The sequence below is a fragment of the Aristolochia californica genome, unplaced genomic scaffold, assembly GCF_029961685.1.
Source record: "Aristolochia californica isolate CCGP_79_NKW_82.1479 unplaced genomic scaffold, dmAriCali1.0.hap1 SCAF_7, whole genome shotgun sequence".
NCBI classification, from domain to species: domain Eukaryota; kingdom Viridiplantae; phylum Streptophyta; class Magnoliopsida; order Piperales; family Aristolochiaceae; genus Aristolochia; species Aristolochia californica.
The window spans coordinates 39595186-39618381 of record NW_027182268.1 but is presented as its reverse complement, the minus strand read 5'-3'; the positions used below and the strand labels follow the sequence as shown (position 1 = coordinate 39618381).

Sequence of the window (23196 nt, the reverse complement as noted above, 5' to 3'; positions counted from 1 at the left end):
ATTAATGTTAGAAGTTTAAGATGTTATTTGGATATGTAACTAGTGAATTAAATAATGTTGAACCTTAATGGCATTTTTTGTAAAAAGACATGTAAGTCTGAGAAAGGAGATGTGAGTCTCCCTACCAGAGTTTAATTACTCTCCTTCCTCTTCTCTTCTACCCTTTTCTTATTTTTAACCTTTTTACATTATTAACTGTAAATCTGAATTCCAAGCAGACTGAAAGAGCAGCTCGAAAGGCCACAGAACATTCAGCAGCCAAGGCAGCCTGGCTATTGCTGATGGATCTTTCTTTGGTGCCAGTAACTATTTCCCTTCTCATCTCAAATCATGGTTTCCGACGTCATTGTATTTGCCAATCCACATGGCTTGTACATTTTCTTGTCTCGTCGTCAATGGCAAGTTTCGACATGTTGTATCCAAGTCATGATTAAAGTAAATGAAAGAAAATACGAGTAGAAGAAATTTTGGTTTAAATGGTATTGAATTAGAAATTTGCGGAGACTGATTTGGTGTATGGGCGTCGAGTAAGAACAACCCAGTATAAATGAAAAATATTCCGTTTCTGCCACTCAATTAGTTTATCTGTTGAACGGTTTCCAATTACTGAAACGCCAAAGATCGATTAAGCTTTTTATGTTTCGATTTACTGAAACGCATAAAATGGTGCTTAAGCTGAGTGAAATCCGGGTGGATGAATCTATTGCAGGAACAATCCAAAAAAAAAAAAAAAAAACTCCTTACTGTATAGCCTGTTTCGTTCACAAAATGGGCTCCGTAACAAGTAGTTTCAATCAAAATATCATAAAGAATGATACATAGAGGAGTTTGATTGCCTTTTCTTCCTTCTGCATCGTCGTCTGTTTACCATCTATGTATGCATTATTCACCAGTGAAAAGCTCCAGCCGATGGAATACCAGTCTCGCCCACGATGAAACGACACCAAGACCAGAACAAACTGATCCTGATCTGGTACCCGTAGAAGTAAACTTGTTTTGGTCGAGCATGACTTGCTGTTATTCCAGGTAGTCAACAATGGAGTCACTGATATGTTAGTTAGAAGACGTGAAGAAACTCGATGGGAATCCGATCCTTAGTCGCAAGAAGGGAAGGTGACCGCGAGATAGAAGAGGTAGCAGAGAATGGCGGCGGGAGCAAGCACAGCGACGAAGAGTGAGAGCGGAAGATGACTGATGACACCTAGCGTTAGAATCATAATCCCCATTGCCAAAAACACCTTCTCCTCCATCCTCGACCTGGTCAGACGTCCATCGGAAACTGGAATCCATTAATTTATAACGAGAAGAATAGAGAACAGTCAAGTGCATGCATGAGACGTGGATGAGGGAGACAGGTCTTCATGTCCATGCATTCGGCCACGTTTTCACAATCGAGCTGTCTCTGGTTTCGGTAGAAAAAAGCAGAAAGCATCTAATTGCTCGCGCTGCCTCTGTTGCTTCATTCCCATTAAATAAACAATCTTCAGCTGTTCTATCGACATAAATGATCAGTTAGGTCTAATTCTGGAAAATCGACTTGTCTCGGACTTTTCCTTTGCCAGACACACCTCAGCAACCCCATTCGTGCATCGGGTCTCACCAAGACTGGAAGCTGATTCTCCGGCTCTGACTTTCATACGGAGCAGCCATTTTAAACAGAGCCAAAGATTCTTCATCTTCATCCTGATTGTTTGCAATAATGAAGAAACAAACACAAGTAAAATCCAATTATAATTAAATTAATTTTTTTAAGTCTATTTAACGGATCACAGAATTTACAAGATAATGGTGAGAATCAGTCTCAGTTCCTTTCTCTCATCCACAATTTGAGACTTTGAGTGTAGTATACAAAATTCACCCAGCCTATCTCCATCTAGAGGTCAAAGCTCCATACTAGTAGGACATTTTTGTTATTTACACGGCCATACAAAACTAAGAGACCAACCTAATGTACCCATTTGTGCTTAGTACATGAGCTACAAAACCTGCTAATACTACAATTCAGTATTGGGTGATCAACACTATTTCAATCTCTTTGGAATTGCTTTTTTCGCTTTCGTGCTCTCACTGCGCCTTTTTGTAACGATACCATTGCTTTTATTCACAATGGAACCCAGCAGGCAGTTGAATCTGAGAATATTTGTAACAATAGCGTAAGATGTCACTTCACATTTTGGTTCTGAGAGGTTCTTTCTCTCTACAGCTGCATACAGACCACAACTTGAATCTTGGATAGATGAATCTCTTAACTTGTGAAATACAAGAGTTTTGTCATGAGAAAAACCATTCCTTGCAGCCTGCAAAGAAAGTGAGCTGTAATCAGTCACTTGGTCTAGATTGTTAAAATACTAACCAAGCTAAGAAGCCATTTCCCAACAAACAACCATAAGAGATTTTTCTTGATACTGATCCATGTTCGACTAATCCTACTGACATAGAACTTACATTTGTTTTGCTCAAGACACAATCAAAAGATGTTTAGGGTTTTTTGGTGGATGATGGATTAAGTATTATTGGTTGCTCTTATGTGAACTTAGACCAAATCTACTTGAGAGATTTCAGTTTCTTGCCCTTAAAATAAATATGAAAAGGCAATAAGTCCTCAGAAAGCATTCAACATTATTCCCCTCCCTCAACCCAACTCTTCATCCACTGTCGTGCTCCCAAACAAGATAAAAATATTCTTAAACAACAGTACTCAGGCATTATGAATAACAAGCTGTAAATTAAACATAGAAATGCAGACTCAAATATTAAAAAAAAAATCTGAGGTGTCCTAGGTACAAGACACCCAGACAGTACACACTTGTCAATGTTTAAAGTATTGAAATAAGCCCATTTGTTAGAGAATTTAGACATTGTAATCCAACCACTTCAACTAACGTGACCCCAACCAACACGCCAAGGTGATATTCCTATATAGAATAATTTTACAAAATACCACCTTTTATATCAATAAACATCTGTTGAAGTTAGTGGTTGTTTGCCACAAGCTCACCACTAAAATGCAAAGAGAAAAGAAACCCATAATTACAGAGGTAATACACATCACCTGGAAATCAACGGGCCACTCAATTCTAGAGGTTGGACACCCACAACCTTCACCGAAGTTGAGTACCAACACCATAGTAAATGGTCTTGTCTTCAGTGTTTCTCTGGCGTAAGAATAACAAAACTATCAAAATACACTTTCGCAGTATGTACATGTATAAATAATGTTTTAAACGGATACATGTATAATTAATTACTAAAAGAATACCTTTTCAAGAGAAAAGGTTGCTCCCGTAGGATGGCAGGCTTCAGATACGGCCTATCTGGAAAGGTAACCTAAATGAAAAATATATAAAAAACTCAATCCAGGACATGCTAAGAGCTTAATAAAGGAACTTCAGCTAAAACAAATTGAACTCCATTCTTTAATATAATTCTGACCTCTACAAGGTCTGTCAACATTCAATAAAACATTTATACAAAGATAGTCACCAATCACATAGTAGTGAAAGCACTTGCAGCAATAATCAACAGAAATTTCAGTATAATACGTACTTCAACTGACTTGAGAAATGGCAAAGCAGCTCTTTGTCCATGTACACTAGAAACCCTGAGAGTCCATTTTACATTTCTATCATCTGCATCAAGGCAAAATAGCAAGAAGATGAGAAACTGTGGATCCCAGTTTATAAAACTGTGAAGATTTAAGGGAGCTTGAGCAATAAGAGGTGTATAAACAACAAACTATTAGGTAATTTTCAGAAAAATAAGTTAAACCTAAATGATACTCCAAGAAGATGTAGGGGGAGACAACATGTGCATGTTGTATAATGTTCTGACAGCCAACTGAAGATCATTCGCTATTGAGAGGATAAAAACAGCAAGGCTTACTTTTGGGAAATTCAGTAAGACTGAGTTGGACAAGGTCAATTCGGACATAAGGTGGGATCTGCATATTCAATAAGTGCATAACACCTGCAATGACCTGCTGACAGGTTCAAGTTAATGGCAAAACCTTCTACCAAAGACACAAAATGAAAAGATGATCAATCATTTGAATGCAATTTCCATCCTGCTTCTGTAATAAAACTCTTAGTGAGACCCTTTCTGTGCTTGATTAAAAGGCTGTTTAAATTATACCAATAGCTCTGCAAAAAGCCCCACGTACACCTAAAACAAAGATCAATGAAGATACCTTGTCTACTAGTCCATGAATCACCAAACTTGCTTTCTTGTCCTTAGGTGTTGGCTGCAAGAGCATGAAGAAAATTAAGAAAAAAAAACCCAAAGATATTATCAACATGTATCTTCTCACAGTACAGTTATATGAATCAGGTGGTTAGAAATGCAAAAGCAATCAAAGCAAGAAGAGAGATTTTACTTTCTCTACAGAAAGAACTACCTTTTCTATGAAAAGACTTGACTGTTGGCTACCCTAGATGAAATCCTTTTGATGAATAATTGTGTGGAAGGAAGGCTACCTGAAGGTTTATTATAACCAACTTTCCTCCAACACGTAAACACCTTAAAGGCAAATTGCATGCAGGAGTAATCTGCAAACTGTATGAGAAAAGCAGGATATTCAAACCAACTCCTTAAAAAACCAAAAATGGGGATATAATCACCCAACACAGCTTAAACCACTGAGGCCACCATTTTAAGATTATGGAAAAGACAAGATACAGCTAGACCATATCCAAATAGTTGGTTTTTCCATTTAAATTCAATGTCTGCTATTCTTTGCCATCAAATCAGAAGTTGTTGACAAAAAAGTTAACAAAGAGTCCGCAGGCAAATTAACTTTTCTTCTTAGACACATTAAGAGGTTGATTCTGGCATATAGACAATATCTCGTGTGTTTTTAAATTTTGGGGGCATCCAAGACAAATACATCCTACATATCCTAATTAAGTCCATGGCTAACTAAACACTTGCATAAGCTAGTAATCATGATTTACCTGGTCCCTAAACATAATATAAGATCGGCCATTTTACAATGCTTTTCTGCAGGATTCATCTCCTTTGGTGGTAATGCACCCTAAGAACCAAAATCATAGTCAGTAACATGCATATTCTGCAAGAAGAAACTACAACAATTTAAGTTGGTTAGACATCTGCACTTTTCCCAATTTAGATGAATTTTCGGTAGCAGAACCATATGTAACATGTCAAGAAGAACTTCAAATCTTGCGTCTACTGTGGAAATCACCTTTCATCAAAAAGAAGAACTTCAAATCTTTTTCTTCATATTTTTATCTGTGCCATTTTTTTAGCCCTGCCTTAACTCCATTTTCTCATCTGATAATTTTTGTTAATATCTTCTAGAGATATACTTTATCCTTCACAGCATGATGGTGGTTAACAGCAATAAATAAGCACAAGGATCAGTGCAAATAATGTACCTCCCAGTCAAGAACTGAATCTATAAGTTTGGCTCCACACTTGTCATTGGAGCAACGCCTTGGTGTCTCTTTCATTCCAACTGTTTCCACCTCAAAATCTCGGAGATATCTTCATATATATAACATGCAGTAAAGATCATAACAGAATGCATTAGGCACCATAGAAACTTAATATGTGCTCGTACTAAAGATCCATCAGCAGAGCATTTTAATAATAAGAAAGTGAAAACTATTACAGTTCAAAAAGATGTTATTGTGGTCTAAATTGCAAGTTCATACTCTTCTCCACATGAAGGGCAAATTTCCCTGAAAGAGTTCCCATGCAATTCAGATAGCTTCTCCCTTGGAATTCCAGATCGAAGATGGAGGCTATCCACGTTCTAAAGAATAGAAACAATTAGGACTGCAGACACAAATTTCAAAAATAGATTTCCATAGAGGTTCCACCTAATGTTTGCAGATATAACACAGACACATGGTTAATAGAAATTTTTTGAGTTAAAACTTGCAAGAGATAAATTGAATAATTGATACCTGGCTTATCACAAACTTCAAGATTCCAGCTTTCTCCAATTCAACCAGTACCATATGAGTTAAACTCGGCATCGCACGATGAAATGGTAGGGATGCATCGGGGATAGCTTTACCTTCACGCTACAATTAAACTTCAGTTAATGAAAAAAATACTACGTTTTATCAATTGCCACTTAGTGGATGCCTCGTGATACAATAGTATCCTTCATTATGATATCCATCATATATGACAAATGATGCTCATAAGCCAATTTATCTAAATAATAATGCAAGCCAAGGACACAAATTTCTACCTCTTATTTGAGGAGGAAAAAAAAGGCTAAACAGATCTCAAACTACGGAGGATTTTAGCCATATTTAAAAGAAAGAGAAAGAGTTTTATTGCAAGAAGAAAAAGGATACAAATCCTGAAGACTAAAGAAAAGAAAATGCGAAGGGGAAGAACAACCAACAAACTGAAACCAAGAGGTGTGAGCATCACTCACGGTGTTTTGCTGGTAAGAGGCCTCATCCTAAACTAGAGAATCTACTAGATTGTTTGCAGAACAAGGGGTACAGAAGCTATTGCAAAGTTTCAGAATCTCATAAAAAAAAGTGTCAGAAGCACCACGGAAGAAGCTATAAACTTTCTCAAGCCAATAATCATGGCAGAGTTCCCTAAATAATAAGAAGGGAGAGACACATCTCTCTGACAATTCATATGTCATTATGAAGGGCTTTGAGATAAGTCTCAGTCAAACCTGTGGAGGCCTCAGCCATCAGAATGACTCACACCTCATTATCTCTAAAAGACCCCTCTAGCAGTTTTAACTTGAATTTCCCAGGAAAGTGCCATCAAATTTGAGAATGAACTGTCCATCAAGAGGAGGAGATCACTGCTGAACGGTCACAGCTATGGAGCTGGAAAGTACCCATAGACTCCAGTTCCCATGTATAATGGATGGAAGGAATAAAAAATTCTTCAGACATAGAAGCCAAGAAACTAAATTTTAGTGGCACTTAATAATCCAGGCTTATAATATGTAGGTACGTTTACATTATTTGTTTTTTTTGGTTGTATTCTCAGAGCCAAATCAAATACAGAGAAAGAAAGACATGCAAGACTACTGAGGCATGCTTGATGATTCTGCTAATCAGATATCTTGAGAATCCTAAGATATGCTGGGTAATGAAGAGTCACAACCTCCCTAAAGAAACTGAGAACTTGAGCAAAGTCATTTCACATGCAACAATCTCATTTAAATAAAGAAGATGCATTAGCCAGTGGCAGCATACAGAGACAGTACTTGCCTCCCATCAACCAATATTTGATATTCTCACATACTGCTCTCTATATCGCCTTACTATACAAATGGCATGTGTGTGGAAAATATAATTTTTTTTTTTGAAAAATATAATTACTAACCTAGTTGCACAATACAGGTGGTTACTTCCGAGGAGGAGGACCCAGAGTCACCAGAGGAACCTCCCATTGTTATAAAGATAAGCGATTAGAGTAAAAAATGGCAAATTTTACATATTTGTCACATGTATAACATAGAAAGCAATGCCACAGAATCAAATGCTTGACATATCATAAGCTCTACCACTATAATTATTAAGCTAGCTGCACAGTACAGGTGGTTACTTCCTAGGGGGAGGATTTGGAGTCACCAGAAGGCCGTCCCACAGTTATAAAGATAAACAATTAGAGTAATGGGCAAATTTTACATTTCTATCACATGTTTAACGTAGAGAGTAATGACACAGAGAATAAAGTGCAGGACATATCATAAACGCCACATTCTCCCACTCACAGGAACCAAAAAAATTTGAGCATTTCCTCAAGGAGAGTTTACTTTTAACTTACATTCGATAAATAGATGAAGTATTACCTGAAGAGTCCAAACTCCTTTAGGACCTCGAAAATCAGGTATACCACAAGATGTTGATATCCCAGCCCCTGTAAATGCCACCAGATGCTTACTCTGCAAGCATTGACTTAAAGATATTAACAACAGATAGAATTACCAAACCCCTGTATCATGAAAATGAATTCATCTATTTAAGCAACACTTTTCTAACCTTTTGTATCATTGTAGCCAGCTCTTCAATCTGCCATTACAAGGAATAAGAAAGTATCAATCAACACTAGTTTTCTATTAAAAAAAGAAATAAGGAAAAAAACTATGACAACTTTTGTCTGGAATGAGGAGCCACCGGTTGTAATCCTGAGCAATACCAACCATTTTATAGTTGGAAGTCACAAAAAGTGCAACAAAGGTATGCAGAACAACATGTGCAAAATACTTGAATCACATGGCAAATGCAAGCCCAACAAAGAGTTGAATGAACTGCATAAATTCTTAGCTTCTATTTAGTGCTATGTCAACAGATTTTTGTGAAACTAATGAACAAATTGATGCTCTGACTTGTACCATTGAATACACACATACCTCAAAAGTCACACCGTTCTAACCCTAGAACAAACTCCCTCCCCAAGCAAAAAATAACAAGACAATACCTATATCAAATGATACTCTTTGCGAACATGGTGGTCTCCCAAAATATAAAAAACCAGAACAAATTTATCTGCAAAGTAATATAGCCGAAATCCGAAAGTGAAAAACATTACATAGTATTCTAAAATTTACAACAAATTCCTGAGGACCACTTCCGGGATTTCCATAATTTGATCGTCGATCATAACCAGAATGAGAAAAGTAAGACGTGGGGGCATTAGCTAGAAGAACAAACGTATAGGTCAACCACAAGACCTTAAGTTTATTGCTATTTTGATCGTTTGGGGTTATCCATGCACACCAGCTAGAGGTAGAGCAATTCAAATGCATGAAAAGCATGACAAATGAAAAGCAAACTAGCCAGAAAGAGTAACTGACTAAACAAACATACTTGGCAGTCTCAACCGTTGTTTTTAGCGTAAATTTCAGAAAAGAAAGTGGCTTTCGGTTCACTGATCACGTACATACGTTCAAACTAAACTAAACTACCAGCAACATGAACAATGGAGGAAGAGATCATCATTTGAGCGGATGAGCAGAGTGGAAGAGAGATTTCACCTTTCGCTGCAAAACGTCAGGTGGGTCGAATATCTCAGTCATGCCCACCGTCCCCACATCTTCTCTGTACGATAGTTTCTCTGCATAACCGAGAGACATGTTTTCTCGGACTGAAACCTCAGTACACGAAGCAGTATTCCTTCGACAAGGAGAGAATTATCGATGATATTGCTTTCCCGTTGTTCTCTTTTTTATCTCTCTTGCTCTCTGCCGTGAACGTCTGAGTACTTAAAAAAAGGACTCCAAAAGGAAGCAACCTCTTCAGCTCTCCCTTTCCCTCTCTAATAATGGGAAAATTTAACTCAACCCATTTTCTCTGTCCTACAGCTGCTGCCGTCGGCCATTAGCCATTACGAAATAGTTAACTCAACATGAAAAAGACTACTGCTTCACTTCTAATATATTTATGATTTTACGATTCATCCTTTTAATCTCATGTTAGCATTTACGATTCTTATCCGATCCATGCACATGATACTGCTCGACAGGATCTTGGACTTTATTGATAGATTTTCTATCATTTTTAAGGGTCATTTTTAAATAAATAAAAAAACCTAATTAACTCTTGGGATAACAACGACCATTTTGCCGAAAAAAGGCCCTCCGCGGCCCGCGCCCTCTGCAACGATGCGGTCATTTGCCCTCCTTATCGCTATGAGACGCGGGTAAGACGCCTTACCTTCATATCATACCGAATACAGAGTAAAGAGTTCTTAGCGCGTACCTAGGAATTAAATAAAAATACTATACGTGCATCACAGAATCCCAGTCTCACTAGAGTAACCCCTGGATTACGACTGGAAGTTGGCATAGGTCATCAACGGTCAAAAATCTTGTTTCCTCCTCTTTCCCATGTAGTTTGAATTTTGAATCGAGGGAAGTCAACAAAACACCCCAAGAAGTCGCTCGGCTTCGCCCTCGCGGCGAGCACAGCATCAGAAAACGGACGCAGAGACAAAATGTTGCCGTCTACCAGAAAAAAACATGTCCAAAGCAAATGAACCTTGGCCAACTTCTTTCGTGGATCGGATATTTGAGATTTAACCCTGATTGAAAGCCAACCCCTAATTTACGCAGTTTCACGATTCGGGCTCCGGTCTTAAAATAGTGATCTTGTTGTCTCCCACTTCAACAGTACCTGTCATCTCAAAACCTGTCTCATACATGCAGACTAATTTAACTGTGTAAATGACTATTGATTGCAGTAATACACATTTTCAGTGGCAAAAAAGGCTTCGGCAAACCTTCGTAGTATTTAGATGTCCAGGCACCTTCATGTGGATTTCTGTCAGCTGCGGCCTCTTCCACATGAGAGGATCTCCACCATTTTCATAAGTAACATTAGAAAGATTTATCCTCCTCCGGATGGCTATCAGAGTTTCGGTAACCATGTTCATAGAAGATGTCCAATTCCCGGAAGTAAGGCAACATGCTTAAATTTTTTGATTGTAGCTTACCGCACATTTTTGCTTTCTTGAAGTATTTATTGATGTTCTCCCACTTCTCTCTGCACTTCTTCCCACTGTGACTGTACCCCATTGATGATAAATCCTTTGATATCTCTTGCCACAGCTGATCTCTAGGTGTTTTGGTCTGAAACTTGTGCTCAAATGCAATTCGTAGCTTGATAAGAGCTTGGACTTCAGAACTCGGCCATCTTTTTTTATTGAAACCCACTGCTCTTGTTTTTCCTTCACCGTCAGCAGATTTTGAGAGGTGCAGTTGTTCTTCTGCACATTGAGGCCCAATATGTGTCTGGACTTTGGAACTAGGGTAATAACTGCAACTAGTATCGCGCCCGTTATTATCCTGAATATCTTCCACATCTGAGCATTTTGAAAATTTTGCCAAATGGATTTGTTGGTCAGCAGTTTGAAGCTCACAATAAGCCCCATCTTCGGGAAAAGAATGGTGTTCCTTGGTGGATTCAAATGCATTATCATTTGGATCATTTTTCTCTCTCCAATCTTGCTCCATTTGTGAAAAGCCTGCACCTTTTGACAAGTCATTTTGCTGACGCATAACCTTTTCAAGGAGAGAAATGAATCTGAAATCTCGAGAAGCTGCACATGATCTCTCCTGAGCCCACATATCATAGTTCCGTCTCATTGCTTCCATCTTCTGTTGTTTCCATGCTTGTTCCCTGGCAATCCTCTCATTCTCTCTCTTCTCTAGTGTATCCATTAACTGCTTTTGCAATGACTCTTGCTTCATCATCACTTGCTTCATCAATTCCTGGAAGAAATACATAAGTTTCTTACAAGAACATTTCTTCCTCTTCCTATATTTTTCTTTGATGTCAACAGAAGTTTCATCGTCTTCTGAGGAAGAAAAGCTGAGTTCAGAGAAAAGGTTATTTGGGCTACTACTGGGTCCTTCAGTGGAGACTTGGATCGGAATATTGACTTGCTCCACCATTTGACTCCTCTTATCATGTACTACACTATTTGGGCCAGCTGTTGCTTCACACTCGCCACTATCAACAGTTTCAAATTCAACTGAAAAACTAGCACTTCCCCCATCTTGGTGGTTAATTTTGTCCTCAGGATTTCTTTCATAGATCTTGTACACAGTTTCTTCGTCCTCTCTGTGCCTTTTAGCATCTCTACTGCACACTTGCTCTTCTTGTTTCCTGATGAAATCTCAACTTCAGAACATTTTACATGAAAAATAGGAAGAAAAATGAAATAAATAACCATAAATGAGGGCAGTGACCTAATAAAATTTTAAGTGTATATAGATGGTGGCCTCCATTTCTAGTATGCTGGAAGCCTCTGCCAGACAACTGGATGAAGCTCAACTTTGATGGAAGTTCAAAAGGGAATCCCCGGCCAGCATGCATTGAAGGCACAGTGAGAATTCATGATAGCTCAACTTAGTAAGCTTTTGCTGGTCCAGCAGATCACAACATCTCGGCAGAAACAGAAATTAAAGCCATCCAACATGAACCAGGCTATATCACCAGAGATTTTGATGCTCAGTTGAAGCAGAAGGAGACTCATCTATTGTAATCAGATGGCTCTTTAAGAACTCACCTCACCCTTGGAGGCATAGATATTTCTATTGTGAGATTATAGACATACGTTCTTCTCTAAAGGCAAAGTGGCAGCACACCTTGTTGCAAATTCCATCCAAATAGTTTAGCCAAATAAGGAATCACCCGACGAGTATGTATTAGAGGGAATCTCTCCCCCACACAGCTGCCTTTCCGTATATGTTCTACATAGCAAATTCTTTCTTAATAATATGGGTACACAGTAAAAAAAAACCAACAACAACTACAAGTTCAAATAATAAAATAAACTACAAGGCTATAGTTCAGCCTTTTTTTTTTGGAAAGTCGGTTGGCTTTTCTGCTTAATTCAAACGTACAACAGAAACAACAGTGAGGTAAGTCTTGAATTTGCAAACCAGAAGAAATCAGCATCAGAAGAGTTACAATTGAAAGTAAACTGTCTCTACACTACAAGATCTTTTATTCTCATTCCACAAGCGCATTCAACAAATTATAATGTATAGCTTTCTACATGAGATACCCAACACCAAATCATACTCTTGTTACTTACTCAGAGTAAGAATAAAAAAAAAATTGGGGAGGAAAAAAACTATTGGAGAACGAAAACAATTAGCCCTCTATTAGTATTAAGTCGTAGTTGTATGATGAAGTTATGAACATTTCGCCCATGAGCTCTCCAAGCGTCCTCGGTGTGAGATGCTCAATACATGATCATAACCAAAAAAAAATTAGCTAATGGGCCACAAAACATCTACTCAGCGGTGATGGGCCAACAAGAAGAACGATTTTGGCTTGGCTATTATAGTTCAAATTCAAAAAATAGAAATTAGGACCGTCTTCTTTTTGTCCTTCACTTCCAGGCCATCCGTAAATCGTGCAGTAGTGCATTGATCATTCAAGAACACGAAGCATCTTTATAGATAAGGATATGCTATAAAGAAACTATAACTGTGGAAGAAAATAAATATGGAACCATTCCAGGACTCAAATAGTATATTCTACACTAGCTAAGGATATAAAAATACCCAAAAAAGTAAGTGTGACAAATTTAAAAAATAAAAATGACGTAAAAAGCAACTAGACGGTTTGAAACACAATTTTAGGCAATTCTTCTGCAAGATTACCTATACGCGTTTGTCGGAGAAGATTCGATACAATTTTCCAGCCGTGCGTTACCCTCCAGCCCCGCGAAAAGGCCGGGAAGTCTGCCAGTCTTCGAAGGGGACCAACTCTCTCCACGCAAACACCCATTTTCCGATAACTCGCCCTCGAATGTCCAGCCCCGAGAGACGGCATACGGCGTGGCATTTATTCCGTCGCTGGCGAGCTGTTGGACCTCGACCGCAGGAAGAGCGTCTGAAGAACGCTGACGGCCGTAGGATTGAGTGCCGGCGTCGAACAACGGCGCTGCTTCCGAAGCGAAACGCGGCTCCCCCATTTCTGTTCAGTAAAAAAATGTTACGGAGCCGGCAGCGGTTAAATACCTAAAAATGAAGTGAAAACAGCGGAAAAAACAAACACAGACAAAGGCTACGAAAGCTCGCAGTCGTGTTGATTTATTCGTGAACCAAACCAGCTCCCCAAGGGGTCCATCGCCCCAAGATGAGTCCATTGTTGTCGCCTGCTTTTCTTGACTCGGATCCGCTGGTGATTGCCTAATTGACTCGGTAAGATACTACGCAACAACGTGTAAGACAAACCTAGAATGGTTAAAATATTTGGGCTCAAACTCAATTCAAATTTTAGGATCGAACTTGAATTCTAAATATTCAGATCAATCCAAGCTCGAACATATACAAGTTCGAGCTTTTCTCGACTTTTTATTTCATGTTCAAGGTCGCCCAGGTCATTGGCTGACGTCGTTACCCGTCAAACATGCCATGTTGTATAGGCTTCTACGGAATGCCCAGGTCATTGGCATCGCTCTCCTGCTGTGGGACTTCCATGCTCTGTGTTCGATTTTCGACCGTTTAAAATGGGACTTCCATGCTCTGTGTTCGATTTTCGACCGTTTAAAATGGGACTTCCATGCTCTGTGTTCGATTTTCGACCGTTTAAAATGGAGAGGCATACGTGATACGATCCCGGCCCAAAGCCGTTCAACATCCGTTTCGAACATCGTTGCTCAGACGAGGAGAGGCTCTGCCGTAGGGTTTGCTTCATTTTTCCCTGCTTTCAGAACCTGTTTTTTTGCCTTCTCTCTTGGCATTCGGTCGTCGTCTTCAGAACCGGATAGTTCTATTCCCTGCTTACCATTTCGTGTACTTTCGACGAGTTCTGTTTGTTGTGGGAACTTGCGCATGCTACTACGTACTCTCGCGTTCTCTTGTCGCTAGACATCAAGATAACACATATCTTGCTTTTGTAGGCCTATCTGTCTTCTTATTTAGAATATCTATTTGTTCTCACATAAGTTGGAGAGCAGATTGTTTCAGATCCGAGAACAAGCATGTTGAGTGGATTTGATTGATCATCTGAGTCTTGATCCAGTATGTAACTTTAAAGATATTAAAGTACTGAAGAAATGCAGGAGGAAAAAATATCTTGCAGTGAAATGACAAGATAATAAATTAGACAAAAAGACAACTCTCAAATTCTGTAGCACTTATTTTCATCAATCTACTTCTTTCATTGAATCCATAAAATCTGTTTTGTTAGGGTCAATAGATGGAGTGTCATCGCAGATTTTTCTTCTGTAACATGTATTCTGTTGTTATCTGGCTTGAATTCCGTTCCTTGAAGTTTAATTTTTTACCTTTTGAAGCATTCTTTATTTGTAAGTCAACTTCATTGATATGTATTTTCAGGTGAAAAAAGGCATTTGGATCAAACTGCCAATTGAACATGCAAACCTTTTTCATCCTGCAGTCCAGGTTCATTTTGTCATTCACTAAGTAAATTTTATATGCAGCTAATGATGATGTAGTCATCCAATTAATGTTTGCTATCTTTGATGGTTGGGGTTTATTCAGACTCATTGCTTGTATGATTTTTGATTGCTTCAAATGACTTTTGCTTTGATGTGTCCTCCTTGTTGCCCAAACTTCAAATGACTCTCTGATAAAGTCACGTTCTTGATGTCTATCAACTCCATTCCATGTTTAGATGATCAAGTTTTCTAATCACTTGTTTGCAGATTGAATTTTGATATCATGCTTTCCAAAATTTTTGACTTCGAGATTTTCTTTTTTCTTTCCAAACTGTGAGAATCTTTTCAGAAATCCTTAAATGGTGATACACTTTTATTGTTTATAGCTAATAATTGGTACATGAGTCAATTTACAAAGGGAAAAATCCCTTGTATACAGAGGAAAGGTGTTCCCAACAGCCAGATAGGCTTGGGAGAAACCCTCTTAGCTAAATGATCCGCCTACATCACTCCAAGTGACTCGATCTATACATGTTTATATATGTACACATAAGCAGGGGTTGGGAGGAGAAGATTTATTTTTTTTGGCCACCCAGCTGACCATGCTTGCTGAATCTTCTTCAACAACCAGAGGGCCTGAGAAAATTTGAGCGGGGTGAAGCTATCCCCAAATCTTTGATGCTGTCTTCAAACCTGCTGGCACTGAGTTCCCCCTAGAGGAGCCATCAAGGTTCAACTTTATCCATCTTTTAGTTTTTTTTTTTTTTTCCTTTTGGTGTGGGGGAGGGGAGGGGCGAAGCTGCCTCTGGACAAAGCTTGAGGGAGTATGCTCATTAAAGTTTGTAGTTTCCTTCCAATACATCCTCATTGTATTGCTGGAATAGGGGCACATTTGTTTTGAGGGAGGAGGCCCAAAGGAGAATTGAGTGAAAAGTCATCTCAATGACATGCCCCAGAGAGGTAGATGACTGCTGAGATGCTCGTTTGTTTCTTTCCACCATGGGTTCCCCATTTTGTTTCACTCTCTGTAGATCAGGATTTACATACCCCCTTCCCCTCTCATTGTATGCTGAAGATCGAGGGAGGAAAGTTCCCATGATTTAATAACTTTTTATTTTCTATTATGAAATTATTATGACACTGTACATCCTATTTAAAAAAATTATTATGACATCAGCATTGGTTCAAGTGGCGGCTAAACTTGGTCGAACTGGGTTGGATTGGACCCAGTCTCCCCCCTGGTTTGGTAACATTGATCTTCATTGAATATAAGAAAAATAAGAAAGTTGATATTTTCTACTTGTCTTTTCCTTTTTTGCATATTTGAATCTTAGGGGAGTTCTGTAGTGATCGATTATCAATTGCCAACTTGATCCAGTGGATGCCAATTGAGGAATATGCTGCGCAACCCTTAATCAACAAGTATGAGCTCCTCTTGAAATTTGCTTAGCAAAGATAGGGTATAATGGATTTTCACCAGTGCCTACAAAATCTACCTTCTCTGAAGATGAGAGCTTCTACTTATATTTAAATAGTAAAGATTTGAACCAGCCATCTAGTTCTGGTAAAGAGTTTTAGAACTGTCATTGTTTTATGATATAACTGTCACTGAACATATCATTACTAAAGGAAAGTACTGTATTTTTTTCTGAAAGTCGAAGGGCGTGAAAGCATTAATTTACATGGTTTCAATGTTAAGATCAGATTTTTTTTCCACATGTACTTTATTTTTTACCAATTAAAATGCCAATATGATTTATAAGTAAATGTTCATTGTGTATTTCATCTACCTTAAGTATTTCCTCTACTCCCATGAAGACTACCCTTCCTGTATCACCAAATTAAGACAGGAATTAGAACTAACTCTCAGTAACTCCATATTTAAGTTGGAATACTACCTGTTCCTATTGTTGATGCAATAGAAAAACCTGGAACATTGAGTGGCAAAAGGTGCATGCAAAACCTAGCTCTTAAAAGCTAACCGTCACTCAACTCATAGCTTTTTGACAAGAAATAGAAGCTCCAAAAGGAATATTCAACACGTAGAGAGAGACGTGGCTAAATGCATGCTGGCATGGCTCCATACCCTGGATCCAGAAGAAAGGTGGAAGATCCGAATGACATTGTTGAGCCACTGGGCTTCATCTCTGAAGGAAGGTGGAGGCCTCCATTCCATATAAAGTCTGGTTTAATTCTCATATCTGCCAAATAGCTCTCTCTCTCTCTCTCTATCTCACACACACACACACACTGTGTAGATGGCTTTGGCAAAGGTCATGATTCTTGCAGTGCTCTGGGGTTTGGTCTGTTGTGTCTGTGCACAAACTGCAGATGATCAGGGAATGAATCTCCAACCACCTGCCTGCCTGAATTGCTCTGCATGTGAGTCTTCGTGCATTCCTCCACCTTCTCTTGACTATCCTTCAGGAGGAGCTCCACCACCACCAAGGCCAATTCAGAGCAACTGCCCAACAACCACATCCTGCTGCCAGTTTCCTCCACCAAATCCCTCTGCTTATCTTCCTTACAATAACTATTCTGCTTCAGCTCAATCCTTTCCAAACGGACTACTGACCTCCTTTTTCTGTTATTTTCTCTTTTTATTCTTGGATGCTGTTATTCTCTAGATGGTTCTCAGGTTCTAGTGGGAGTTTAGTATAAATGCTTGTGGTGTCTGGCATGTGTTGTGGACAATTGTAATGCTACAATTTCTGTAATAGTTATCAATTAGCATGCATTTACTTGTGCAGCAATAATGTCATCTTGCAGTCCATTTTTGAGTAATTTGTGTTTTGTTTGGAGATTGGCGCATGTCCTTTTATATTCTCCTTTGGAAGAAACAGATTGGTTACAATGTTGAAATCTACAGATATGGGATGTGCGTGTATCCATTGTTGAGCATGCTAAATTCTTTCCCTCTTTAGAAACTTTTATCCCTACAGTCGTTTGTTTATTTCTGCTGGTTTGTGCTTATCATTCTTTAATTTTGATGATTTAGATGTAAAAGAAGTCCAAGAGCATGTCGGCAGTTTGGTGAGGGCCATTGGCTTCTTGCATATGCTGCCAAATTGCTGTTGTGTATTTCAGTTTCAAGTCTTGTTCTGAACCTTTGTGGCCAAATGTTGTCCCATCTGCATGTGTTTTTTGACTCTTATCTTAAAAAAATAAAAAAATATTCATCTCACAGAAACGGAAGTTATCTGATTCATGGCACTGAACCCTTTCTCTGTGAGAAACGGAAGTAATCACATGGCCAGGTGGAAACTGGATAGAGAGTAACCCATCTTAGCCTTCCTTACCAATTTATGCACAACAGAGTCACTGCAGTCAAGCTGGATCTAGTTATATCTTCTTATATTGTTTCTTTCCTTTTGAAAATCCTTGAATGAATTGAGACAGCTTGGGTCTGTTGTCCTCCATTTCGATTTCGATTTCAACTTTGAAGGGGTGAATGGGTACTTGCTGTATGAGGTTTTTCTCTCGAGCTATTCAATTTTCTCCGTTTTCCATGGTTAAATCAACTGAAACCAGAATGTAGCACTGAAATGGTTCTCGATGTTAGTTGCTTAGGAGAGGCCTTAGCCTTCAATCACTCAATCACTGAACAATAATTGTTGCCGCGTTGGTGGAAAGAACCAAGAGAGGGTCATATGCTTCTCTCGCCCTCTTCCTTCACTCTTTCACTCCACCTCCAGCTACGTCTTTTTGCTTCTTTTTCTCTCCCTGTAAATTCCTTCTACAGACCTGACAAAGGGAGGATCATATTCAATGAAGAGAGTTCGAGATTTTTGTCGGATCCGAGTGCGACTTCACAGCAACATTACACTAATCTAATCTCTCCTCCTTAATTGCAAACCGCGGAGGACAAAATTATAAATGTCGAAAATCCAGAAATCCACAACCACTTCTGATTTTTAACTCACCGAAATTGCACTGTATTATGGGAAGTTCGAGCGACCGCGACGGCCTGCCTTTTGATTCAATAATCTTCCATAAAACAACAAATGCAGCACAGTTGTATACTCTTGCGCGGTTCGAATTCCTTCTGATGGATTGCTGGCGAAGAGATACCAGTCTCTTTCTCCTTTTTCTCTTTTAATCTACCTTCCTTCCATCTGAACCAAATCGAGTATCTTTCCCATTAACAAAGTCACGTCGCAACGAAAAGCACCTCTAATTGATATTCCTACTTCACTGCTTCAACGTTCTTCTTCGCACCGACAGTGTCTATGGTCCATTTTTATGGTCAATCTCGTTTTGCACAAGCAGGTGGACAGTAAAATACCCTTGAAAATTTTCTATTTTTATTGAACTTAAAAATAGTAAATAAAAATATAATATATCGTATATTGGTGGGCCAGGACCGGGGCCGGCGCAGGATCGGGGCCGTTTAAATTCAATCGTGCTTCCAGCCCAAGGGCATACATGCAAGAGCCGCTGTCGGTGAAAGCATCTGCTAACGTAAGACACCGAAATCTCAGCCGTACGCGTGTTGATAGATGAAGCATCTTAGCCTACCAGGCTGTCCAGGCCTCCTCTCCAGCACGGACGAGCTGTATGGACCCACCTTAACCCTAGTTACCTAAACCCAAGGTCCTCACTTTCACTATCTAATCACCCTCGAAGCTCCTATAAACTACGAAAAATGCCCCCCATGCTTCGGTCCTACCGTGTTCTTCTCCGTTACGTTAGCTTCTGTTTACCTTTTTTTTTGCTTTGCCGGTGATAGAGGCTATTCTCTAACCTGCACCGGATGATCTCCTTTCATTATCGAGTAAATCGACGGCAAGCTGCGGTGCCCTTTTGCAGATGCGCACGTTAGAGTCTTACATTTCTTTCTTTATATCCTCTGGAACCGTCTCCTACCGCCCTGATTATCGGTGAGAAATGCCGAATCCACGTGAAGGGGCCGCCTCTCGTCTTTCTTTAATTCATGAAATAACGAAAACGCCATAACATTTCCATCGTATTTACCGGCTTCGCAAATGATTCCACGGCTGAGTCTCCAACGCGTTGCCGTGCTCGGATTCCTCGAACGCCAAGGGCTTCTCCGTAATACACGGCTGATCAACGGTCAACTTCTTAATCAACGGAGGACATCAGAAATGTAAGAAGTGGTAGTTTTGTAAATGTATCCAAAACCAGTACCATTTGTAGGCGTCTACTCACCACTGCAGCATCTCCTCCGCTTACATTACACCACGCCTCAGTCTTCCCCATCCACTCTCTCAGTAGCTTCCTTCCCGTCTTTCTTCTCACTCTTTCGTCTCAGTCCGCCGGAGCGGCAGCGACCATGCGGATCTCAGCGGCGCAGGTAACGCTCTTCCTCTCCTTGGTTCTTCTAGGCAGCGCAGTCAGCGCGCACAACATTACCCGCATACTGGCCAAGCACCCGGAGTTTTCTACGTTCAACCGTTACTTGATGACGACCCATCTGGCGCCGGAGATCAACCGCCGGGAGACCATCACGGTTCTTGCTCTGGATAACTCAGCCATGTCGGCCATCCTTTCTAAGGGCCTCCCCATCGCCACTATCAAGAACATTATCTCTCTTCACATACTCCTTGACTACTTCGGCGCCAAGAAGCTCCACCAGATCACCAATGGCACTGCCCTCTCCGCTACCATGTTCCAGGCTACAGGCTCCGCACCCGGATCCTCTGGCTTCGTCAACATTACCGATCTTAAGGGCGGGAAAGTTGGTTTCGGCGCGGAGGACAACAATGGTATTCTTGATGCTAGTTTCGTCAAATCTGTGCAGGAGATACCCTACAACATTTCTGTCATCCAAATCTCGCACCCTCTCTCTTCCCCGGAGGCTGAAGCTCCTACTCCTTCCCCTGTGGTGCAGAACCTCACTGTCATTTTGGGTAAAAAGGGATGTAAGAACTTTGCGGACTTGTTGGCTGCCTCTGGCACTTTGCAGACCTTCCAGGACAACCTTCCCGGGGGCTTGACGGTGTTTTGCCCCGGAGACGAAGCGATCAAGAAGTTCGCGCCCAAGTACAAGAACCTCACGGCGGAGGGGAAGGCTTCCGTGCTGCTCTTCCACGGGGTTCCGGTTTACCAGTCGATGGCCATGTTAAAGTCCAGCAACGGGTTGATGAACACACTTGCGACAGATGGCGCGAAGAAGTTCGATTTCACAGTGCAGAACGAAGGGGAGGAAGTGACACTCAAGACTAAGATTAACACGGCCAAAATCACAGGCACCGTCGTAGACGACGAGCCTCTCGTGGCGTACACATTGGACACCGTTTTGCTGCCGAGGGAGTTGTTCAAGGCCGAGGCTCCGGCGCCAGCACCGGCTCCGGAGGCGGAATCACCAAAGAAGGCCAAGAAGGCGAGGGCGAAGGCGAAGTCACCGCCGGCCCCAGATGACGGAGACGCACCAGCAGATGCTCCGTCGGATGATTCGGTGGCGGACGACGATTCAGGTGCGATGAGGGTGGGGTTGCAGGCGTGGCCGGTGGCTTTGGGTGCTGTGATGTGGTTTTGGATGTAGCTTTGCCGGTGTGATTTTTCTTCCACATGAACATCTTTTTTGCTTTTTCGTTTATTTCTTGGTTTATATTTTTGGGAAATAATAGAGCGCCTTTTCGGTGGGGTCTGGATGTATGGTTGTCTTCTCTGTTGTTTATATTTTGTAATTTTGTGATACTCATTTGTTTGATACTCCTCTCTTGTCCTTCTTTTCTTTTTCCATCTCTGCTACAAAAAAAAAAAAAAAAAACCAGGCTTTTTATATAGAATTTCTTCTCCTCCCTCTTTTGTTGAAAAGAGGACAAGGGTCAGAAGTCAGACGATTCGCAATTTGAGCAAGCAGATTTAAGCATGACGACCATCGTGATGGATGTAAGATGCGGAAACCAGACAAGTAAACACCCAATCTAACGATGGTCTTCACTGTGTATTCGGAATCGGAATCATGTTTCAGTTATATTTCTTCTCCTATTAAGAAGGTTCTTTGAAGAAGGCGACATAAATTATAGTGCAGATGGAAAAGATTATGACGACGGCGTCAAAGGTGAGAGCAGTCATGGCCTGATCACTCAACTCCAAATTACTCCCACCCAGGCGGTCTACCATGTCCGGGACGGATTCCCAGTTCCTCACCTCTTGTTCGTAAGGGTCCTCCAGCTTCAACCTCATGCGCTCTGCTTCCATGCTCGCTGCCTCCTGCGCCAGTGTCCAGTCGTAGAACTTGCGCCTTTCTTCGTCGCTTAGAACATCGTATACCTCCCTCAGCTGCATAAACTTGTCGGAAGCCACTTTGATGGGGAGCGAAGTTGTGTCCGGGTGGTACTCTTTCGACAGTCGACGGTACGCCGCTTTGATTTCTTCCAGGTCTGCCTCTGCTGATACTCCTAAAAACCTGTCATCATCGAATTACTCCCCGCTCTCAAGCAATTAAAGCTGTTATTTTCGAAATCTTTGCGGAGCTATTATTGTATTAAGCCCTTTTTATATTGCATCGACGAATTGCTGAATCATTGAATTTGGCGTGAGGGGTTTCCTCTTTAGGAGGTGCCCTTCATGGCGAAACTCCGGAGAATTGAACGATAAATAAAAGAGAGGGGAGCTTACTGATAGTGCGAATCGGTGGAATTTTTAAGGAGATCTGCGAACTTCTCCCCAAAATTCTCATTCTTCTCCTCGCTTTGCTCAGCTTTTTCAGGGCGGGGTTTTACTCCAAGCCACCCTTCGTCCGGATTTTCCCAGTGAATCCTCGTGTCGAATCCCGGCGTTCCCTTCTTCCGGCCAAACGGCGGTGAACTACCCCCTTCGGATTCCTGTGAAGCGGCCTGCACACACCCTTTCGTTCTTCTTACTCTTCCTCTACGGCTCTCGATTATTTTACATTTTCGTGCCTGGGCGATGATTGAGAAGGAAGAAGCAGCTGTGGAAGCCATGAACAACGAACTCGTCGCTCTTGATTATTTTGTCACAATGGAAGAAGTAATGGCTCGCGAGGAAAGATCCTGTTCTGCTATTTGCTGACAAGGTCCGTCAATTCTATCTGGCCACCCACTATCGTCTGGCCCCGTTTTTTTCAAAATTTCCTCCTCTTTTCTCCTCGAAGATAAATACTAAGAAAGACCGAAATCGACATTAATCGTCACCAGAATAATTGTCCTAAAAAAATGATATTGCCAGTCGCCCATCGGTTTCAATTTCTACAGCCCTCGTGAAGCATATTTGTTTCTTATCGATGCGTTTATATGAAATCAGTCAAGCTGCATCAGATCTGAGAAACCAGGATCAGTTTCAGCAACTAAGGATTCTCAGAAGACCTGATTATGTAAATCCAGAAAGGAATTTCAA

General features: G+C 40.5%; 4 protein-coding genes across 4 annotated transcripts; 1 reads left to right on the top strand and 3 right to left on the bottom strand.

Annotated features, from left to right (window-relative positions):
* Positions 1 to 1768: 1768 nt before the first annotated feature.
* On the bottom strand, positions 1769 to 9162 carry LOC137937100 (NAD-dependent protein deacetylase SRT1-like). Its single transcript, XM_068782162.1, has 14 exons — positions 8987 to 9162; positions 7992 to 8021; positions 7802 to 7894; positions 5928 to 6047; positions 5673 to 5773; positions 5394 to 5502; positions 4950 to 5029; positions 4473 to 4551; positions 4187 to 4240; positions 3883 to 3976; positions 3547 to 3629; positions 3260 to 3327; positions 3053 to 3155; positions 1769 to 2297 (listed from the first exon to the last, which is right to left on the bottom strand). The coding sequence occupies exons 1-14, from the start codon at positions 9083 to 9085 to the stop codon at positions 2022 to 2024; spliced, it is 1389 nt and encodes a 462-aa protein (XP_068638263.1). The 5' UTR covers positions 9086 to 9162; the 3' UTR covers positions 1769 to 2021.
* A 723-nt stretch (positions 9163 to 9885) lies between these two features.
* LOC137937522 (trihelix transcription factor DF1-like) lies at positions 9886 to 13490 on the bottom strand. Its single transcript, XM_068782584.1, has 2 exons — positions 13127 to 13490; positions 9886 to 11618 (listed from the first exon to the last, which is right to left on the bottom strand). Exons 1-2 carry the CDS (start codon positions 13438 to 13440, stop codon positions 10328 to 10330), a joined length of 1605 nt encoding a protein of 534 aa, XP_068638685.1. The 5' UTR covers positions 13441 to 13490; the 3' UTR covers positions 9886 to 10327.
* A 6578-nt stretch (positions 13491 to 20068) lies between these two features.
* LOC137937523 (fasciclin-like arabinogalactan protein 1) lies at positions 20069 to 21546 on the top strand. The gene has a single exon (XM_068782585.1). It carries the CDS (start codon positions 20165 to 20167, stop codon positions 21374 to 21376), a length of 1212 nt encoding a protein of 403 aa, XP_068638686.1. The 5' UTR covers positions 20069 to 20164; the 3' UTR covers positions 21377 to 21546.
* Positions 21547 to 21624: 78 nt separating this feature from the next.
* Positions 21625 to 23113, bottom strand: LOC137937524 (NAD(P)H-quinone oxidoreductase subunit T, chloroplastic). Its single transcript, XM_068782586.1, has 2 exons — positions 22459 to 23113; positions 21625 to 22246 (listed from the first exon to the last, which is right to left on the bottom strand). The coding sequence occupies exons 1-2, from the start codon at positions 22782 to 22784 to the stop codon at positions 21826 to 21828; spliced, it is 747 nt and encodes a 248-aa protein (XP_068638687.1). The 5' UTR covers positions 22785 to 23113; the 3' UTR covers positions 21625 to 21825.
* Positions 23114 to 23196: the final 83 nt, after the last annotated feature.

Excerpts from the sequence above, each read along its gene's own strand:
- LOC137937100 (XM_068782162.1), bottom strand. The coding sequence starts at position 9,085 with ATGTCTCTCGGTTATGCAGAGAAACTATCGTACAGAGAAGATGTGGGG. Across the intron at positions 5,503-5,672 it reads TGCCCTTCATGTGGAGAAGA|ATATCTCCGAGATTTTGAGG; the intron begins GTATGAACTTGC and ends ATATATATGAAG. Across the intron at positions 3,977-4,186 it reads TTCATGGACTAGTAGACAAG|GTCATTGCAGGTGTTATGCA; the intron begins GTATCTTCATTG and ends ACCTGTCAGCAG.
- LOC137937522 (XM_068782584.1), bottom strand. The coding sequence starts at position 13,440 with ATGGGGGAGCCGCGTTTCGCTTCGGAAGCAGCGCCGTTGTTCGACGCC. Across the intron at positions 11,619-13,126 it reads TCTCCGACAAACGCGTATAG|GAAACAAGAAGAGCAAGTGT; the intron begins GTAATCTTGCAG and ends AGATTTCATCAG.
- LOC137937523 (XM_068782585.1), top strand. The coding sequence starts at position 20,165 with ATGCGGATCTCAGCGGCGCAGGTAACGCTCTTCCTCTCCTTGGTTCTT.
- LOC137937524 (XM_068782586.1), bottom strand. The coding sequence starts at position 22,784 with ATGGCTTCCACAGCTGCTTCTTCCTTCTCAATCATCGCCCAGGCACGA. Across the intron at positions 22,247-22,458 it reads TCCACCGATTCGCACTATCA|GTTTTTAGGAGTATCAGCAG; the intron begins GTAAGCTCCCCT and ends CGATGATGACAG.